The 20,325-nt window shown below is 43.1% G+C and overlaps 2 protein-coding genes and 1 long non-coding RNA gene across 3 annotated transcripts in view; 1 reads left to right on the forward strand and 2 right to left on the reverse strand.

Annotated features, from left to right (window-relative positions):
• The window catches only part of LOC309693309 (hemicentin-2-like), a 1,543,010-nt gene that overhangs the window by 122,621 nt on the left and 1,400,064 nt on the right, over positions 1–20,325 (forward strand). The window lies entirely within an intron of this gene.
• On the reverse strand, positions 8,266–10,331 carry LOC309694058 (nuclear factor 7, ovary-like). The gene has a single exon (XM_082513780.1). The coding sequence runs from the start codon at positions 10,081–10,083 to the stop codon at positions 8,698–8,700; it is 1,386 nt and encodes a 461-aa protein (XP_082369906.1). The 5' UTR covers positions 10,084–10,331; the 3' UTR covers positions 8,266–8,697.
• Positions 11,203–19,245, reverse strand: LOC309696666. Its single transcript, XR_014273576.1, has 2 exons — positions 18,555–19,245; positions 11,203–13,598 (listed from the first exon to the last, which is right to left on the reverse strand). It is a non-coding gene; the product is annotated as an uncharacterized lncRNA (long non-coding RNA).

Here is a 20,325-nt window from a genome sequence, read left to right on the forward strand (position 1 = left end):
CTTTTAAGAACCGGGTGGATCTGCAGGACAAAGAGATGAAGGATGGAGACGTGTCTTTGATTCTGAAGGATGTGACGATTAATGATGCTGGAACATTACATAAATATCAGTACATAAATATCTGGTTTCAACTGTTTATTTGATGATTGTCAGGACAAAGAGGGAGAGAGAGGAACAGAGAGAGAGAGAGAGGAACAGAGAGGGAGATGCAGAATGAGGACAGAACAGAGATGAACAAGAGCAGGTGAGACACACATGTTAGTCAAATGGTTGTTTACCAAAAGTATCACTGTATCACAGGTACTCATGTTTCTTTTTAGGTTTGCTATTTTTCAAATTCTGTATTTATTAAGTTATGCAGGCTTGTTTGCACAACAAGGCTAAATAATTATATAAAATTTTCCATCCATCCATCTTCATCCGCTTTGTCCGGGGCCGGGTCGCGGGGGCAGCAGCCTAAGCAAAGAGGCCCAGACCTCCCTCTCCCCAGCCACCTCCTCCAGCTTATCCGGGGGAACACCAAGGCGTTCCCAGGCCAGCCGAGAGATATAATCTCTCCAGCGTGTCCTGGGTCTGCCCCGGGGCCTCCTCCCGGTGGGACATGCCTGGAACACCTCACCCAGGAGGCGCCCAGGGGGCATCCTTGTCAGATGCCCGAACCACCTCAGCTGGCTCCTTTCGATGTGGAGCAGCAGCTGCTCTACTCTGAGCCCCTCCCGGATGGCCGAACTTCTCACCCTATCTCTGAGGGAGAGGCCAGCCACCCTTCGGAGGAAGCTCATTTCTGCCGCTTGTATCCGCGATCTCGTTCTTTCGGTCACTACCCACAGCTCGTGGCCATAGGTGAGGGTAGGGACGTAGATCGACCGGTAAATTGAGAGCTTCGCTTTTACACTCAGCTCCCTCTTCACCACGACGGACCGGTGCAGCGTCCGGATTACTGCAGCTGGAGCCCCAATCCGTCTGTCGATCTCCGGCTCCCTTCTCCCATCACTCGCGAACAAGACCCCGAGATACTTGAACTCCTCCACTTGGGGCAGAAACTCATCCCCGACCCGGAGTGGGCACTCCACCCTTTTCCAGCTGAGAACCATGGCCACAGATTTGGAGGTGCTGATCCTCATTCCCGCTGCTTCACACTCGGCTGCGAACCGCTCCAGTGCGAGCTGGAGGCCCTCACCCGATGAAGCCAACAGAACCACATCATCCGCAAATATCAGAGATGAGATTCTGAGGCCACCAAAGTGAAAGCCCTCCGCCACTTGGCTGCGCCTAGAAATCCTGTCCATAAAAATTATGAACAGAACCGGAGAAAAAGGGCAGCTAGTCGAACCTCGGATATAAAATTTTCTGAATCTAAATATTGTACTTTGGTAGAATTAAAAAATAAGTGTAGTGCAGGTCTATGATGATTTTTAGTGCTACTATCATCTAGTTCTGATTGTGGTTCTGTCTTGGTTAAGTCCTCAGTAGTCCTGGTTTTGAACTGTTGTAGTCCAGTTTTAATTCTGGATCAGTTCTGGGTCTGGTTGAATTGGGGTTTAGTCCTCGCGTCTTGATACAGCCCTGATTTTGTTCTGCCTTGCTGCTTAATTAAAAAACTAGTTTAAGGTGTCCTGCACATGTGATATATATTTTTCCCGATATGAAGTCATTCTTTTTTGAACAAAACTCAAAACAGAGCCAATTAATCTTTCAGTCATTTCTAACCCCCCCCCCCCCCCCCCCAAAAAAAAAAAAAAAAAACCCAAAACAAACAAAAAACAAACAAAAAAAACAAAACCCACATGCATACTACCCTTTAGGGCTAAGCCCCGGGTGTTTCAAATGTCTGGCTCCGCCTCTGGTCTATGCCAAACCAGAATTTTAAACTGCTTTTCCAATTCGCCTCTCAAAATTTCTGATTCACAGTTAAGAGTGTGGCATGTGCATATGACATGTTTTCACCATTTGTAAGCCAGAAGAGTGACTGCTCTTGAAGCCTGGTTGTTGCACAATACTAATACTCTTACTGCCACTACTTCTTGTTCTACTAGTACAGCTACTGCACAAGCACCTCAGAGGGACATATGCAACAAGGCTTGGAGGTCAGACACCTATAGGGCCTGCAGGGTGGGTATTGGTGCCACATGGTGTTGCAGCTGATAAAGCCATAAACTATGCCCATTTTGTTGAAGTGATCACCAGTTTGCTGGGTTTTTTAGAGACACAGAGTGAGAGCGATCATTTTCTATATTACAGGCGCTGTTGTTCGTCCTAAACATTCAGTGGAAACCGTGACCGAATGTCTGACTCAGCTGAGAGATGACATGAAGAAGCTTCTGGAGACCACATGGCCCAAGATCTCTGCAACAGTTTTTGGTATAAAAGTTGTGCTGCCACCTGTGCCAAAGACCAGAGAAGAGTTTTTGTGCTATCACTGTCCTCTAACAGTGGATCCCAACTCGGTCAACAAATACTTGGACCTTTCACAAGATTCTCAACGAGTGACGAGTGGCTACTATGAGCATTTTCATTTATCTCACTCGGACAGGTTTGGAGGTGTGAAGCAGGTGCTGTGCAAAGAGGGTTTAACAGGGCGGTGCTATTGGGAGGTCAGTTGGAGTGGTGGCGCCTGGTCAGTGGCAGCGTCTTACAAAAACATCAGCCGGACATCATTTGACTCGGAATTTGGGAAGAATGACAAGTCCTGGTGTTTGGAGTGCTCTGCAAAAGGATATACTTTCAGACATAATTTAGTAGCAAAGGCGGTGTCAGGTCCTCGTACCTCTCAGATTGGCGTGTACCTGGATTACAGGTCAGGTACTCTGTCGTTTTACAGCATCTCTGACATCATGACTCTGCTTCACAAAGTGTGCACAGTATTCACTCAGCCTCTCTATCCTGGCCTTGGGCTGAAGGAAGGAAGCTCTGGCTGTTATGCAGAAGTGAAGAAGTTGTGATGCCAACTTTTTCACCTCTACCATGTTGATTAATGTCTTTCAAGACCTAAAATAAGCAGTGAAGAAACCTGTGAGTGACTCGAATGACTCACACTGTTTGGATGTTGAAAGGCGTGACTCTAGGTGCTCTATCCTCACCAGGCAGGTGTAGAGTTGTGGTTCTAGATTAGAACATTGGAGAAATAAAATCACTGCTAAGTAAATGTAAGAGTTTGTTGCTTTAAGTAATATCATTACCCCGGGTTTGTTTTTGTTTTGCTTTTTTTTTTTTTTTTTTAAAGTGACTTTGAACGGTCACTTTATAAGCTACATTCACCTAATTGTCTTTGTTCTGTTTTGTCTTTAATGCCTCGGGGAAAAAGAAGTGTTACATTTGTGTTGGTGTATGGTATAAAATATAGGGCCTGCAGGGTGGGGATCCAGGTGCCACATGGTGTTGCAGCTGATAAAGCCATAAACTATGCCCATTTTGTTGAAGTGATCACCAGTTTGCTGGGTTTTTTAGAGACACAGAGTGAGAGCGATCATTTTCTATATTACTGTTTTTTAATGGATTTTCAGAGCTGTTGATTTATGAAGCAGTCTTCATGGAAACATGTCAAGTCTGTTTTTGGGATTGAGTGTTAAATTGTCAGTTTTAATAAAACCTGCATTTTCCTGCAATGATACTGGAGAGCAAAGAAAAGTTAGACGATGTTTATCCAGCTATTCCAAAATGTACCTCACAAACATCTGCTGGATCCTGAATTCAACATTCTAGGGCCTATGAACAGGTTAACACTGAATGTTCTACGAACACTGGCCCAAAGGTAAAAGGTGAGAATTCCTCCGGTAAAATCTTTTCTTTTTAAATTGTAAGAGCCTTCAGGCACTATGGCAACAGGAATGCAAATATTAAAATGTGACGAAGAAAAGCTTGAAAATAACATTTTCACCCACAAGCACAAAACCAAGAGCCCTAACATGTGATTAGTTTTGACTTGCTGCTATAACTAAAACATGGTGCAGCTGTTGTGTTGTTTAAGAATGGAGAACGCATTTTTCAGCGTGGGAGCGTCAGGCCTCACATTTCGGAACAGCTTCTAATGGAGCCTCACTGCGTCTAGAGACTGGAGATCAGGTGTTTTTATGTCTCTGGGTTAATTTCAAATATATGACCATCATTTTCACCATTCCACCTTCAGTGGTCATCTTCTTTTTACCATGTAAAAAGGGAAACGCTTGTCTCTGTCCACAGTCAAAGATAAAGAGCAGCTGTACCTGGGCCTCCTTGTTCTGATGGTTGTTTGTCCATAACGGACGTCTTCAGTTCTCACTGCTGAGTAGATCACAGCTGAATCAGTCTCTGTACAATAAACACATTAAAATTACTGCAACAGTGCTGTGATATTATTACACTACAGCGATGGAGACATTTCATTCTGTTCTTTTAAGCTTATTAAAAGCATTAAATGGTGTCTTTTTATAAATAGCAGCAACTTTTCACAGTTTTTATTTTATTTTAACACCTCTGCTGCAAAACAGTGAGAACAAAGAAATCAGGATGTTTCTGAGAAAAAGAAGAAGGGCGGCCACAGAGCTGCAGACTGATGCACTTTTACCACAGAGCATGAAGGAAACATGCATGACCAGTGTTATCAGCCAAACCCAAACACACTGCAGCAAGAAGCTCCATCAGTGTCACACTAACTCGAGTCAAAAAGAAGCAGCACAAGTTTAAAACAATAAAAAGTCACTGATGGATATAAAGGACATTTTATCTGTTCAGTCTCTTCATATGTCTCATGTTCACATGTTCCATATCTTAACTGTGTGTAGCAACAACAGATAACACACATGTGTGGGCCTCATCTGAGCTCTGACACATGTAGCTCAGTGACAGCACTGTCTCTCTCTGCCTCTCTGTCTACATGGCTGTGAACAAAAATATAAACACTGAGGCTTCAAAATGCAGCATCTACAACACTGTCACTCTGCCTCCACCATGGAGACAGTCTCCATGGTGATGAGTACAACTGGCAGCTGAAACTGTTGTGAACTTCTCCATGAGTCATATTTCCTGTTTCAGAGCTGCTGATTGGCTCTTTGGGCCCTTTACCTTCAGGAGGTCATGGACGAAGCACTGAAGTCGTTTATCACGTAAAAAATATTTTTAGTTTATAATAATTTGATAAATAATAAAATATTAATAAAAACTGGAGGTTTTTTTAGAACTTAGATTTTAAGCTATTTATGCCTTTTTTGCTGCTCCTTTTTAAACTTATTCCCTTTAAACTGTATTTATTCTTTTTAAAATATATTGGTTATTGCACTGTAGAGGCTGCTGAGGAACAGTATTTCGTTTCAGGCTGTGTAACACGAAATGACAATAACCAATAAAGTCTTGAGAGCTGCCATCATTGTTCCAGCAGGAGGAGTAAAACACCAAACTGCACCTGTTGTGCTGAAAAGGTGTGAGCATGTGCAGTAACCCAGTAAGTTACCTGAATATCTCTCTCTCTCTCACACACACACACACACACACACACACACACACACACACACACACACACACACACACACACACACACAGTACTGATACTAATGACTCGCTCTCACATCTATTTGGGTTTAATGTCAGGGTATATTTGTGGATGCAAGTTTTGGTAGGACACATGATGTGGACAGTCTGGTAATCCCAGAATATTTTAATGTAAGAAAACTCCAGACAGCTCTGGAGAAAGTTTCAGAGTAAAAGCCCTGGAGTGTTTTACATGTTATTCTGTTGGATTAAATCTGACGGAGCTGATTCATAAACACTTCACTGCCAGGTATCAGGTGACCTGCAGAGACTGATCCTACAAACACTCAGAAACAGAGTAAACCAAACTGCACCACAGTGATCAGACGAAACCTTCCTGACATGAACACAGCTCCTCAGTAAAAACTGTGAACCAGCAGAGAGACTACACCCAGCACCATACACCACCTCTCTGACACAGTACACCCTCGGGCAGGTGGTGTCCCCATAAACAGTGTGAGAAGCTCTGATTATTTACTATGTTCAAACAAACTGAGTGTCCACAAACGTCTGAGCTCACAGTGAGAGCTGCTGGCACAGTTTGGAGGTGTTCTGCCCCCTGCTGGACACACAGAGCTACAACATGAGGATCAGAGGAGGCTGGTGCTGCTTCACCTTTAGACACAAGAAGGAGGTCAAAAAATGTAGAAACAGAGATTGTTTTTAAACCTGTAAAGGAGGAAATCCTGACGAACCAATCCACAGCCAGAGAAGAAGACTAACTCTGTGCTGCTCCAATCAGGAATCAGCTCTGTTACTGTGTGAGTGTGTAAAGTCACAGAGTAGCTGGTTTCAAATGTATCTATAAAGTTTATTCACATTTTATTTAGGCTTCAAAAAACAGTCCAAGTTTATTTCTTTGGACTTTGTTCACTTAGCGCCACCTGGAGGACAGTCAGCTCCCTGCAGCAGCTCTGGAGGACTGTTAACTGATGAAGAGCTCGGACTGCACAGCCTGCTTCATCACCGACTTCTTTAAATAAACATGACCACGATCAGTCGCAGCACCTCAGACAAACGTTTGTTACACAGCAGCCGCCTTCACACCGACTGAGCTCCATCACAGCTTCAGAGCTCAGCTTACTAAAGTCAAAGTTTATTTCCTCTCAGGTTTCTTACTTTCAGTAAAGTTTCACTGTTAGAGCCCTGACCAGCATCCTGCAGCATCTGGAGCAGCTGTGTGGTGCTGTCATGGCAATAAGGATCCAAATCTGTGGGGATGTTTCCAGCAGGGGTTATAACCTGCAGTCAGCAAGGTGTGCCTAATAAAGTGGCCGTGTTTATGTCCCAGTGCAGCAGCATCAGAAAACGGTGGTTTACATCTCTGTTACAGGAAACCTGAAGAGTTAAAACACCAGAGAAGAAAATCTAAACGTTACACAAAGAACATAAAAGAAGTAAACTTCATAAAAACTTCACAAATGATGCTTTAAATGAAAAATAAATCCCTGTAAATAATTCAACAGGTCACATGTTAGAACCACCTTAACTAAACTCTGTAGCCGCTCACTGTGGTTTGTCCCAGCAGCTCTTAGGAAACAAACTGCTAACTTCAGTGTCAGCACACACTGTTAGTAAACTATGCAACACTGAATTCAGGTTTCAGTTGTGTTAAGTTGTGAAGTTGTGATGAAAGTCTTCTTACTGACACAGGTAGGATGGTCAGGCGTCCTCTGTTCCTTCACCGTTCATGAACTGTCACTTATAAAATGCTGCCAAACATCAACTACACTCAATAACTAAACGTGTGCAGGTTAAAGTGATGGACGCCCAGATCTGCACTCCAAATACAAACAGACTAAAGGTGTTTCCTCCAGAAACAAAGACAATATTTACAAAGGTCTCACAGGTAAATTGTGAGCGATCACAGCAGCATCTCATCCTGACTAACAGCTTTTAGATGCAGGGAGAGCGTCGTGGTTCAGAGGTGGTTCAGCAGATGATGAAGGCCTTTCTGTTGCATTGTGTAGTGCTGTGGAGGCCATGATGGTCGACTGGGTCTGCTTCTACTGAACTCACAAACACTTCTGAGGTATTTACACCTGAAGCCTCATTGAATGTGAGTCAGAAACAAACGGCTCAGCTGTGATTAATGGATGTTTCCCTGCATTTCTATTTTCACACACTTTATTTCTTACAGCAGGAAAACTGAACAGAATGTATGTAAGAGGTCAGAGTGAGGATGACGTCACTTAATACAGGAAATACATGTTTGTCTGTTTTGATGATGAAGGACTTCTTCAGCTCTGTAAACAGCTACACTTGAGAGGACAGAGGTGATTTCATGGATCAATAACAATGTGTTTATCAGCTTTCATCATCGCAGTGCAGACATGACGTCAGATCTATCAGAGTGAAGGCCGTCTCTCTGATGACGTCACAGAGCAGCGTCCTTCTGTCCAATAAAGGATCTCAGATCAGCTGCTGCCATCTTGTGGCCACAGTTGGTTACTGTCTCTGAAAGTTGTCTCATGTTTCCTGTTGTCCTGCTAACAAAGGCTGGAGCTCATCATGCTGAGAGGGCAGCAGCATTTTGTGGCTCTTCACACATGTTCATTATATTCTGATGATCCTGGATGGAGACAAACTACAGATAAGTGTGTTCAGCCCAACTAGTTTATCTCATTACAGCAGTTTGATGTTTCCCTTTGAATCCCCCTGAAGATCCTGACAGTGAAGCACGTACATAATACTCCAGCCTTTCAACTCTGAGCTTATTTAGTTCTATTAATACACTGAAATCTCATTTGTGTCATGAAGAAAGTCTTTAATCAAACAGAATTCAAAGATCAGAAACATTTCATATATGGAGTTAAACATGAATCATTGTTTCAACAACATATTTATTGTTGTCATAAACAGACAAGAAGACAACAACAAACTGCTCCTCCCATTCAACACATGTCAGTCCATATCCCAGCAAACTAAATCATCTCCATTTACACATCAAATAGAAACATGAATCACTTGTAATGATTAGAAACTTGATAGAATTTCAAATCTAGTTTGGGGAGTCATTCAGTGAGAAACAGTGAAATGATTTTCCATGTGAAAAGGTGGACAGCAGAAACAGAAAGAAAGAGTGAAACTAAAAGAGAAACAAAGAGCTTTGGAACAACGAGGCAGCAGGAGGACAGCTGCAGTTTAACAGCTTCAACTCACTGACAGGAAACAACATTAGAAACATCATCATCCTCAACTCATCTGCTGCACTGACACTGACACCTTCAACGGACACACCTTCACTTTACCAAGAATAGTGCTAATATATGGAAACATCCTGTGAGTGAAAGTGTGTGTGAAGGTGTGTATGTGTGTGTTAGTATCAGGATCAGAGAACGACAGCTTTCCTCTGTTCCAGTCCAGATTCACTCTGATCCTCTGGAGCTTCTTCTGGACTGAAAAACAATTTTCAGCTGCTGGGTGGAATCTTTTATCTTCGAAGAAGCATATTGTCCATAATCCAGACCACATGCGTCCCTTTCTCTCCACAGACTCTGCTAACACACCCAGTTCCCACCCTGTAGTGTCTCCAACATCAACATCCCAGCTGTGAGTCCCTGAGTTAAAGCCCTCAGAGCCCAGGACAGAGCAGTCCCGATCAAACCTCTCTGGATTATCAGGAAGCTGCTGCCTCTCTCCTCCTCGTCTCACACTGGTCAGATCTTCAGACAGGATGAGTTTTGGATAAGCAGTGTTTGGGTCCAGAATGAGAGGAGTGTAGGAGACCATGTCCTTCATGTTGTTCCAGATGTTGAAGGTCAGGTTGCCCAGGTGTTTGGCCTGGTCTATCAGAGCTCCTGAGGGCAGCTGTGGATCATCCAGCAGGGGGCAGCGCTGGACTCTTTCCACTGCAGCCTTGTAGTTGTGCAGGAATGAGACGTCTTCAGCTCTCAGCTCCTCCTCTGTGGCTCTGACTGTGTCTGAAAGAGCTGCTATCTCTCTGCTCAGAGCCTCCATCTTCTCCTTCATCATCCCACTCTTCTGCTCCTCTTCCTCCCTCAGTGCAGCCAGCCTGGCCTCCTCTTCCTCTGCTAGAAACTGCTGAAGCTTCTTAAACTGCTCCTTAATCTGCCTCTCTGTGTGTCGGGCCTGGACCTTAATGTGTTCTGCTGTTTGATCAAACTTCACTTGAACTTCTTCACAAACCTTTAACTTCTTCTTTAAGGGCTCCAGAGTTCCCTGAAGTTCCTTCTTGTGTTGTTGTGCAGCTTCATCGATGGGTCTGACTCTGTGATTGGTGTGTTTTTCTGAGGCACAGCAGACGACACACACTGGCTGCTGATGGTCCAGACAGAAGAGTTTGAGTTTCTCAGAGTGCAGACTGCAGAGAGCCTCTGAAGCTCTCTGATCTCTCTCCTGTAAGAACGACTCACACAGGTTCTTTAAAGCCAGATTTAAAGGTGGATAATTCTTTGAAGATCTTCTCTTACAAACTGGACACTCGTGTGTTGGTCTCTCTCTCCACCATCTCTTCAGACAGTCTTTACAGAAGCTGTGGCTACATGACAGAATAACAGGATCTCTGAAGACCTCCTGACAGACCGGACAGCAGAGATCCTCCTCTGATCTGGAAGCCATTGAGTCTGTGAGTGAAGCTGAAAACAGCAGACAGGAAGTACAGTCAGTCCTGGCTCCCCTCCCTCCTCTACCACCTTCACTGAAACTTCCTTTGAGTCGTGTTTTTGCTCAAACTCACATTCAGTGTGTGGAGCGTCAGCAGCTTGAAGCAGCAGTGTTGGAGTTTTCCACTTTTCTCTCCTGTAGCTGGACTCACTCAGAGGAAGCTGCTAGTTTGGTCTGAGCTCAGTCTGATCGTCTGTGCGTCTCTCTTTACTGAGGACGAAGAACTTCCTGTTTCCTGGTTTGTCACATTTGAGTGACGTGAGGGGAGGAGAAAAATGTTGCTGTTTGACTTTTAACTAAGGTGTGTTTCAATCCTGCCTGCAGCTCAAAAGCTGTAAAACAGGTTTTGTGTCTTTTCACCTCCACAGGTCACAACATGAAACCTGTTGTGAAGTTTATAAAATAAAGTGTCACTCGGTGGTGCAGCTGTTTGTCAGCTTCTATTTTAGACTTTGTTCTGGTTCTTGTTCAGGTTCCCAGCAGTGGGAGTGTAATGCAGTCACACACACACAGGTGGTGTTAAGGTGGATTCACTTAGTTACAGACAGTGGTGTTATTTCCTGTAACTAAGGGTGTGTTTCACTCCAAAGTTCAGACATTAACCTGCCAGAAGTTGTAAAAGTTACTGATAAAGAGCTTTTATCTCAGAAAGCAGAAAGAAAAGAAATAAGTGTAAAGAGTGCAGCAAAATGTTTTAGTGTGAGCTGGTTCATCTGATCTGGTTGTGTAAAAGTCACTGCATGACACTGAGTTTTACTTCTGTCACGATTAGTGGAGCGGACTCAGGCGCAGACCACAAGTTTCTTCAAATCAAAAGTGAATTTATTTACAGTGTTCTCCACGGTGACACACACACACACACACACACACACACACACAACGGTGTCTGGGAAAAAGGGTTCTGAAGGAAATTGCCTTCCCGGGTTTCCTCCGTGGCGTGAGCGATAAGCAGAGTTCTGTCCTTTCCTTCTAAGATTCCTAATTATTTAAAGTAACACTCAGGTATGCCGTTCAGCGTGTTAGTACGAGCTCGGGAGCAGCTTGGGAGAACAAGAAAACAGAGACTGCTTTAGGTTGCCTTCCCAATCGACTCAAAGGTTTATTTGATACACAGCAGTTTATATAGATGAAAAAAGGTTCGTGTGTCAGCTTTCCCAGTTCAAACCGGTACAGACCAAATAAGGAAACGTCTTCCTGCCTTGTGAGCCAAGAAGTATCCTGTGTGTAGTTTATCAGTTCAGCTACAATTTATGATCATCCCAGCAAAATACACTCCTAGACATAGAATACAGAGTTCTTTCATCAGTGAATTCTGAAACAAACCACCTAGCCTTTAACGAGCCTTTTCCAGGAGATAAAGAAAAAGGGAGGATGGGAGTAAGGAAGTGGTCTCATCTCTGTGGTGTTTTCGACCTTGAGGTACCAGCCTGTAAGTCTTACACATTAATTCTTGGGTCACAGAGAAAGAGAAAAACAACTAGTATATGGGCCTTATTGAGTAACAGTTTTCCTGTATGAAACAATATCCTGTAAATGCTTACCGTGGTATCAAAATATCATAACAGTTCTCCCCTTTTATCATGTAATGATAACATAGTATAAAGACAGAATGTAATAACATAATATAAAGATAAATCATAAATGTGAAACAAATCATAAATGTAACTAGTCCTTTGAGGAAGCTTAATATCAAAAATTCCGAGAGCGTATACATGGTATCACACAACAGACAATAATCATCAAAAACATGCTGCAACGGTTACAAAGGCTACAATTAGTTCCTTCCATCTTCCAAACGTGTCCTGTAGCCACTTATCTAGCCACTGACCGTGACCTGTATTGGCAATTAGTTCTATCTGCAATGCTTCAAGTTTATTCATAGCTTGTGTGAATGAACCGTTAGGAGCAGTATTATTGGGAATGAAAGTACAGCAAACATCAACGGTTACTAGACCACAGGTACCGGTCCAATTAACAGGTAAAGCTAATCTAAGGGTATTATTGCACAACCAATAAGCATGTGGGATTGGTCTAGTTAGGCGCGTGACCATGTGTGATTTAACTAACTCCCCCCAGTCAGTGTCATTTAATACACCGTCTGTGGGAACAATGATCGATTCTCTGCTCGAACTTGAACTGTGTGTGTGTTCCTCCAGATATGATACAACTTCAGCCATAGAGACAGCTAGCCATGTCTCATTACAGCGTGCACCTGGGGAGTCAGAGAAGAATGTATAGTTATCCTTTGTATAATCTATGTGTGTGTCTGGGCCAGTTAACTTTAGTCTGCGCAGACATATCATACTAGTATTAAAATGGAGAGGGATCTGTCCTAAGGGCAGTGAGGGTTTTAACCTATTCTTAGGGCGTTTCATTGGGGCGCAGGTCCCTGCGGTGTCATCAGATAACTTCAATAATTCGCCTAATGGAGTCTCAGGGTTAGTTCGTGTGTGTGTGTGTGTCTAAGTAAGCAGTCGAGAGGGCTCAGAGTCAACTGTAAAGCGTCTTTAAAGAGAGCATTATTTCCGCTGATTTTCTCTAGTCCCTCAGTGAGGGGGAAACCGGATATGGGGTATCCTACTATTACCTGTTCTGGATCAGCCTTTGAACAGACATAACAGTTACTGTTTCCTAAGTCACGAGCGGCTGTTCTGGCATTTTCATACCAGGCGATAGCTCCTGCTCTAGAGGGTGCATAAAATGGTTTATTAGTGGCGTCTATGTTGCTATTTACTGATTTTAGGGAACGTGAGGAGTGCATTAAGTAGGTGTCTTGCAAAATGGAGCATGAGGTATAGTCAGCAAAATATGACCTGCAGAAATGTGAACATGGTTGCAGTTTACAATACAAAATAGCAAAGAGAAATCCTAAGGTTAATGCGATAGATATGATAAATAACCTAAATATATAAGAAAGTATATAAGAAAAACAGTTCTTCAGTCGTCTCCTGGCCTGGTCCCAGGTTCGAGAGACATTGAATAAGCGTCGTATGATGACAATGGGCATTTCATTTTCTCCATTATCAGGATGGAATGAGTCTGGCTTTATCAGGTTAGACATCATGTGGTACTTTTGGCTTTCTGTTCCTGCTGGATGTTTGAGTACCTTGTTGTTGTTCTTTCAGACGTTGTGTCTTAATCAGTGATTGTGTGTGTGTGTAAATTGGATCCTGGCGCTGGCTCGCCGGAGATGTCATCTACCCGTGTGTTTATTTGCTCTGGATCCGGGCGCTGGCTCGCCGGAGATGTCGTCTGCTTGATCCGACGCCTGAGATGGTCCGATTGGGCTGGTCTTAACCCTGCTGGCATGAATCCACTGAGGTTGTCCGTCTGTGAGGATGCTGGTTCTTCGTCACTGCCAGTAAAGCCTGGGGGCTGGAAAACGCGGCCTCCCAGAGTGTCCTTGGTTTTAGTGGCTTCTCCAACATGCGTCTCCTTGTCTCCACTGGTGGAACTGTGGAGGGGAAAAGCTGAGAGAGACAAACTTTCTGATAGTTATTATTCAGTGTTTCTACCAGGTTGTGAACATCAGTGGACAATGCAATATACATCACCTTCTACTAGCGGTGCCCCTCTGGAAGCTGACCATGGTGTTGGAAATAGTCTTATTTCAAATGGAAATAATTTGGTTACTGCAGATTGAGTCATTCTAATCTCACACAGGACTTGAGTAAGTAATTTGACCCAGGTCATTAAAGTTTTAGCACACTTTTGAATTACTTCTAATGTGAATGAAGATCCTCTATCACTGTTAATCTGGTGAGGTATTCCGAATCTGGGTATTATTTCATTGCTCAACTTTTGACAGACTACTTCTGCAGTTTCTTTTGAGGTTGGATAAGCTTCTACTCATTTACTAAATTGATCCACTATTACCAGTAAGTACTTGATGCTTCCTTGCGCTGGCATATGTGTGTGAAATCAATTTGTAATGTATGAAATGGAAAATCTGGTTGTGGTAAATGCTGATGTTTTGCTTTTGAGCTACCTACATTAGTTCGCGCACATGTTAGACAGGTTGCTAATATGCTTTTTACTGCATGCAATGTTTTCTCAATTACAAATCTTGATTTTATTGCCCCTATTACCCCTCTTTGTCCGACATGACTCACACCGTGAAAATGTCGGACAAGGACTGGCAGCAGGGAATATGGGAGGGCAATCAAACCCTTAAGATTTTGTATAAGCCATCTCTGTCATCTAAGGTACAGTCATTATTCTCCCAATAGGTGTAATCACATGCAGAGGCTTGCTCTTGTATGAATTTTAAATCAACATTTGTGTCTAAATAGTCTGGGAGTGTAACAAGTGGCAGCTGTAGGGGCACAGATAATACTTCCTGCGGCGGTGGGAGCTGGGATGCAGCTGCAGCCTTGGCTGTCACGTCTGCTAGAGCATTACCTGTTGCTTCGTCTGTGTCAGCTGTACTGTGTCCTTTCGTTTTTACAACTGCAACGGCCGATGGCAGCTGTATAGCCTGAAAAAGTCTTTGAACAAAATCAGAATTTAGCAATTTATTTTCCATCAGCAGATCTAAATCCTCTCTGTCTCCACAATGTGCCAAAGTCATGCACAACGCCAAATGCATAGCGGCTGTCTGCGTAAATTGTCACATGCTTATCCAAATGGAGCTCACAGGCGCGTATTAAAGCCATGAGCTCTGCTTTTTGTGCTGAGTGAAATGGTAATGAGTGAGCCTCTAGTATGATGTCAGGCAATGTCACCACTGAATAGCCACAAAGAAATGAGTTGTCACTCGGCCTTGAACAGGACCCGTCCACATAAACCGTGGCTGAGTCTGGGATAGGTGTTTGCTCTAAATCTGGACGTGGTGCTGTGGATTCCTGTATACGTGTCATGCAGTCATGATCATCAAGCCTGTCTGAGCCATCCTGTCGGTCAGAAGAACACAGCATAGGATCAATAAATGTGAGATTTGCATATGTTGTTTAGTTATGTTTGCTAGAATGGTCGTGACCTGGTGATTGGTGTGTAGAATAGTGTCATGTGAGAGTGTAAGCTTCTCGCAGTCCCTTATCATGATAGAGCAAGCTGCTACTGCCCTCAGGCAGGCCGGCATTCCCTGAACAATTCAGGCAGCACCTTTGAGTGGCGGAGGTCAGCACTCCCTGTAATGCATTGAAAGAGGCAGTCATTTCTGTGGACCACAGTATTCGAGGAGGCTTCTCTTTTTTACAACAGAATGTGGTCATGAAAAGAACAGTCTGGTATCCACTGTCTGCAATAGTTCACCATGCCCAGGAAGGACAACATTTCCTTCTGTGTAGTGGGACGAGGGACAGAGGTCACAGCTTTGACCCTGTCTGCAGTCATGGAACGTTTTCCGTGAGACAGTGTGAATCCCAAATATTGAACAGAAGTCTGACAGTACTGCATTTTCTTTGCAGATGCTTTGTGGCCAGTCTTTTGGAGGTGCTGGAGAAGCATGTGTGTAGCAGTTTGACACAGTTTTTTCACTTTCAGCACAGAGGAGGAGGTCATCCACATGTGGATCAGGGTGCAGCCCTGGAGGAGTGGAGCACCATTGAGAAAGCAGCAGAGCTGTCTATCATGCCTTGGGGCAAACGAGTCCAAGTGTACTGCTTATTTCTATGTGTGAATGCAAATAACGGCTGTGTGTCTTCCACCACGGTAAAGTGTGTATGCAATGCATGTCAATATGCTGTGAACATCTGAAACGAGAGGTGGCAGAGGAATGTTGACTGCATTAATTTGCCTCAAGTCTTGTATGAAACGCCATACGCCAGGTTTGTTAGGCTTTGGCACAGGATTGACAGGAGTGTGGGCTTTATTACTCCTGTAGTCAATAAATCTCCTATGATGACATCTAGAGCTGCGGCTTTTTCCGTGGAAAGGGGATGTTGCTTGACATATACTAGCTTGTTGTGTTTTAATAGGTGTACGTGATAAAGTCAATAAATCAGATATCATTCTCACTTTTAGACCACAATGTCATATTCTGGTATTCAGCTGGCAACGTAAGTGCAGAAATAGTACAGTGGATAGGGTAGGTTAGATCTATGTGTCGACATATTTCGTAACCTATGTCTGAGTTATGTAACAAAATCACTGTTTGACCTTCACTTGTGTGAGCAGTTATCATGTTGTTGAACAGTGTGAGAGAAACAAAAGTGTGGCTCCCAGTCATGGGATTACCTGTTAGTGGCGTCTGTACACGTTTTTTTTTGGCACAGTGTGTGACATAGAGTACCGGACAAAAAGGATGTTGAGTTCATTCTCTGCTGAGGGTCCAGCTGACACAGAGGTTGTTCCTTCTCCATCATGTCGGTACATAGGGCAGAGAAAACATAAGCTGTTATCAGTGTCAGCAAACATTTCACCCTTTATGTTAAATTAAATACACAAATTCATTTTTGCTCTGGGTGTCTGCGGCTGCTGGAAAACTGAGCTGAATTTGCACCTCTAGCTTGTCCAACAGTGCATAAAGCGTTTTATGAATACTAGGATAGATTCATCAGGCTTCTGTTTACACATAGTTACTGCATTTAAGTCACTTTTGTCTCTGGACATTGTTAGCAGGAATTTCTTTAGATTCTTAAAGAAATCGGCGCTTTGGGTCTAATTCACCTATCTCTCTTATGAGTTGTGACTCGGTTACTCCAGGAATGCATTGACACAATATGTACCTGTAATCCGGACCACCCAAATGGTGATATCTGGTACTTCTCTGTAGTGCAGAGACAAAGGCTGTAGGATTTTTAAGAGGATAGGGAAGCTCTTTAATAGTTGTCACTAATTCTGAGATTTTAGGGGGCTGAATACAACACTGATCTCCTATTATCATAAAGGGGTAAGTGTCATTGACGTCACTAGATTTTGGGTCTGTTTGTTTACTACCGCGAGTGTTGGCGTGAGGACCTTTGTCATCCTGGCTTTGTTTTTCCTTTTTTCCTTTTAGATAAGTCTTTATTAAAGTTCGGGTAACAGGTATTTCTTTAGCTACCTCTAAACCTCTAGCTACGATATCGTGGCGTTTCATGTGGGTGTCTATCGTGGACACTGCCTGATGCAAAAGTTTTTCTTCATAGTCGTCTGAATTGTTTTTCATAAGTTCCTCACATTCTTCTTTCAAAAGTTTTTCTCTTTTTTTATGTTCTGCTAATTCTTCCTTGCGGCGTATATATTGTTTTTCCTGATCTTGTTCAATTAGGTGTCTAAGATCCGTTGCATGTGATTCAGGTTTTTTGTCACTGTCTTTTAAGCTGGTTGGATCAAAGCGCTGACATTGTTTGCGTGCAGCTGCTACAGCGACTATTAATTCGGTCTCATCTTCGTAAGGCGGCGGGGCTGTGGGCTGAATGGCTGAGCATGCAAGACTAGCTTTTCCCGCAGTAGATTTATTTTCTATGCTGGAGCCTGCACTAGTTTTATTTGATGTTAAAGCATCTACACCTGGTTCCGGTCCCTTTTTCCATAGTGGTAACATTTGATGTATCACGTCGCGGCATTCTATCATATATTTTCTACAGGACTTTTTAAGCAGACTACTTTTCTTATCACAAATGATATTCAACATTTCTACTGACCTGTTTTCTGGCGATAATCGTTCGGGATAAGGCTCCGAAAAGAAATTAGAATGCATTGAACTTCTTAAGTTGTAAACAAAGTCAGTCACATAAGCACTCCCGCATGTTCTGGATACGTAATCATGGACGTCTTCACCGATTCGCGGACGTAGGTTACACGTAACCGGAAATGGGAGTTATACTGAGCCGTTATTTGAGACTTTATTTGGTATTTTATTAATTTTTGGTTTTACAGGTACTTTAGATTTTTTATCGGACCTGTCTGTGGTCTTTGAATTATTCTGACCCATGTTCAGTGATTTCCAGAGGGGTTTACACGCTAGGAGGATTTAGGTTAGTATTTTCGCTGCGGCACAGCTGAGGTCACTTTAAATTTATTGCTAGCAATTTTTTGTTTGTGTGAGCAACTCTCACTTAACAACAGGCAACTCCCTGTGTCTTTCTGCTTTTAATTTACTGCTTTTAACCCTTGAGACCCGTGTTTTTTTTTTTTTTAAAGAAAAATTAAACAATTAATTATTATTATTATTTTTTTTTACATATAAATGTGTTGTGTATTTCCACTTGATTATAACTGATTTATTTATAACATTTTATATAAAAGAAAAACGAGAAGCACATTAATTCATAGTAATTTAACATAAAATTGTTTGATAGTGTTAATTTGGAAAGCCACAACTCTAGCGGGTCCACCAACACCACACAAGGGTTAATTTACTTTATTCGGGGACTGAGGAAGTCAGTGTATCTCTCTGGATCACTAAGTGAAACTTCGTCAGCATATCCCGTTTTTTTATGGATCGATCACTGAGAGAGGTATAATAGGTCTTTATATAAATATGAAAGACACATATTTACCTTCTGTCAGCAATCCCACTTCTGACACCAAAATTGAAGGAAATTGCCTTCCCGGGTTTCCTCCGTGGCGTGAGCGATAAGCAGAGTTCTGTCCTTTCCTTCTAAGATTCCTAATTATTTAAAGTAACACTCAGGTATGCCGTTCAGCGTGTTAGTACGAGCTCGGGAGCAGCTTGGGAGAACAAGAAAACAGAGACTGCTTTACGTTGCCTTCCCAATCGACTCAAAGGTTTATTTGATACACAGCAGTTTATATAGATGAAAAAAGGTTCGTGTGTCAGCTTTCCCAGTTCAAACCGGTACAGACCAAATAAGGAAACGTCTTCCTGCCTTGTGAGCCAAGAAGTATCCTGTGTGTAGTTTATCAGTTCAGCTACAATTTATGATCATCCCAGCAAAATACACTCCTAGACATAGAATACAGAGTTCTTTCATCAGTGAATTCTGAAACAAACCACCTAGCCTTTAACGAGCCTTTTCCAGGAGATAAAGAAAAAGGGAGGATGGGAGTAAGGAAGTGGTCTCATCTCTGTGGTGTTTTCGACCTTGAGGTACCAGCCTGTAAGTCTTACACATTAATTCTTGGGTCACAGAGAAAGAGAAAAACAACTAGTATATGGGCCTTATTGAGTAACAGTTTTCCTGTATGAAACAATATCCTGTAAATGCTTACCGTGGTATCAAAATATCATAACAGGTTCCAGGGTCCGGGAGTGAAAGGGGCAGGAGTCCAGGGAGGGGAGATTTCCATACAGCCCTCACAACCACACACAGCTCCTCTTCTTTCCTCCATCACTCTTGCTCACGCTCAGTCACCGTGCACAGGGAAAACAGGTCCAGGGGAAATCTATACACAGACAGAGAAACAGTTAGTCTCCTGGTTCAGACACGAACAAACTTTGCAGAGTGCAGGACGACTGACGCTGATGGCTCAACGATCCAGCGACGAGTAGAGCAGACTCGCCATCTTAAGTAGGACTCCAATTCTCATAATCAGCGGCAGGTGTGCTGATCATCTCCAGGTGCGTGGGCCAGGAGCAGGAGCCCATACTGAGCTCCGCCCCGGCAGGAGAAAGAGAGAGTGGGAGAGGACGAGAGAGAAAGGGAGAGCAGAGGCGAGAGAGGAGAATAAACAAAACAAAGTGCCTGACTGCTGTCAGCTGGCGAGGTGCGGGGACCATGACAACTTCTGTGTTACTGACACTCATCTCTGACTCAGAGAAACGATTTCTCCCCTGTGATCTTCACACAGTGGTGAGTTACATGTGTGTGGAATTTTTCACGTTTTATAGAATTAAATTTCCTCTTACTTTCTTTTTTGTTAACCTGACTCACTGATCATTTGCAGTATTACAGAGTCTGGCAGTCTTTGCATGATGTCCACGTCACTGTAAGTTTCTAGCTGACTCTCAGGTGTGACAGGTGTGCCAGCAGGAAAGAGTAATAATAACCTGCATCCTGAGGTTTGTCATGCAGGATTAAAGGAGCCAGGCTTTGTTCACACAGCTAGGATTGTATTTTACACTGACCCTGGGTCAGTATAAGTATCATACAGTTCAAACGAAGCACTGAAACTTGCACATATTTATTACAGATGCACTAAAGAAAAACTGGATATTTAGAGTCAATCTGTGGCTGCGATTAAACACTTTACTGGAAACTTTATTAACCAGTAACTTCATCAGTCATGACAGAAGCTAATATTTCTGTGCTAACATCGTTTAAACCAGTGGTTCCCAAACTTTGTTTCACAAGAAAAATTTCCACCCCC

The sequence above is a fragment of the Aulonocara stuartgranti genome (assembly GCF_965226115.1).
Source record: "Aulonocara stuartgranti genome assembly, chromosome: 3".
Taxonomy (NCBI): domain Eukaryota; kingdom Metazoa; phylum Chordata; class Actinopteri; order Cichliformes; family Cichlidae; genus Aulonocara; species Aulonocara stuartgranti.

Excerpts from the sequence above, each read along its gene's own strand:
- LOC309694058 (XM_082513780.1), bottom strand. The coding sequence starts at position 10,083 with ATGGCTTCCAGATCAGAGGAGGATCTCTGCTGTCCGGTCTGTCAGGAG.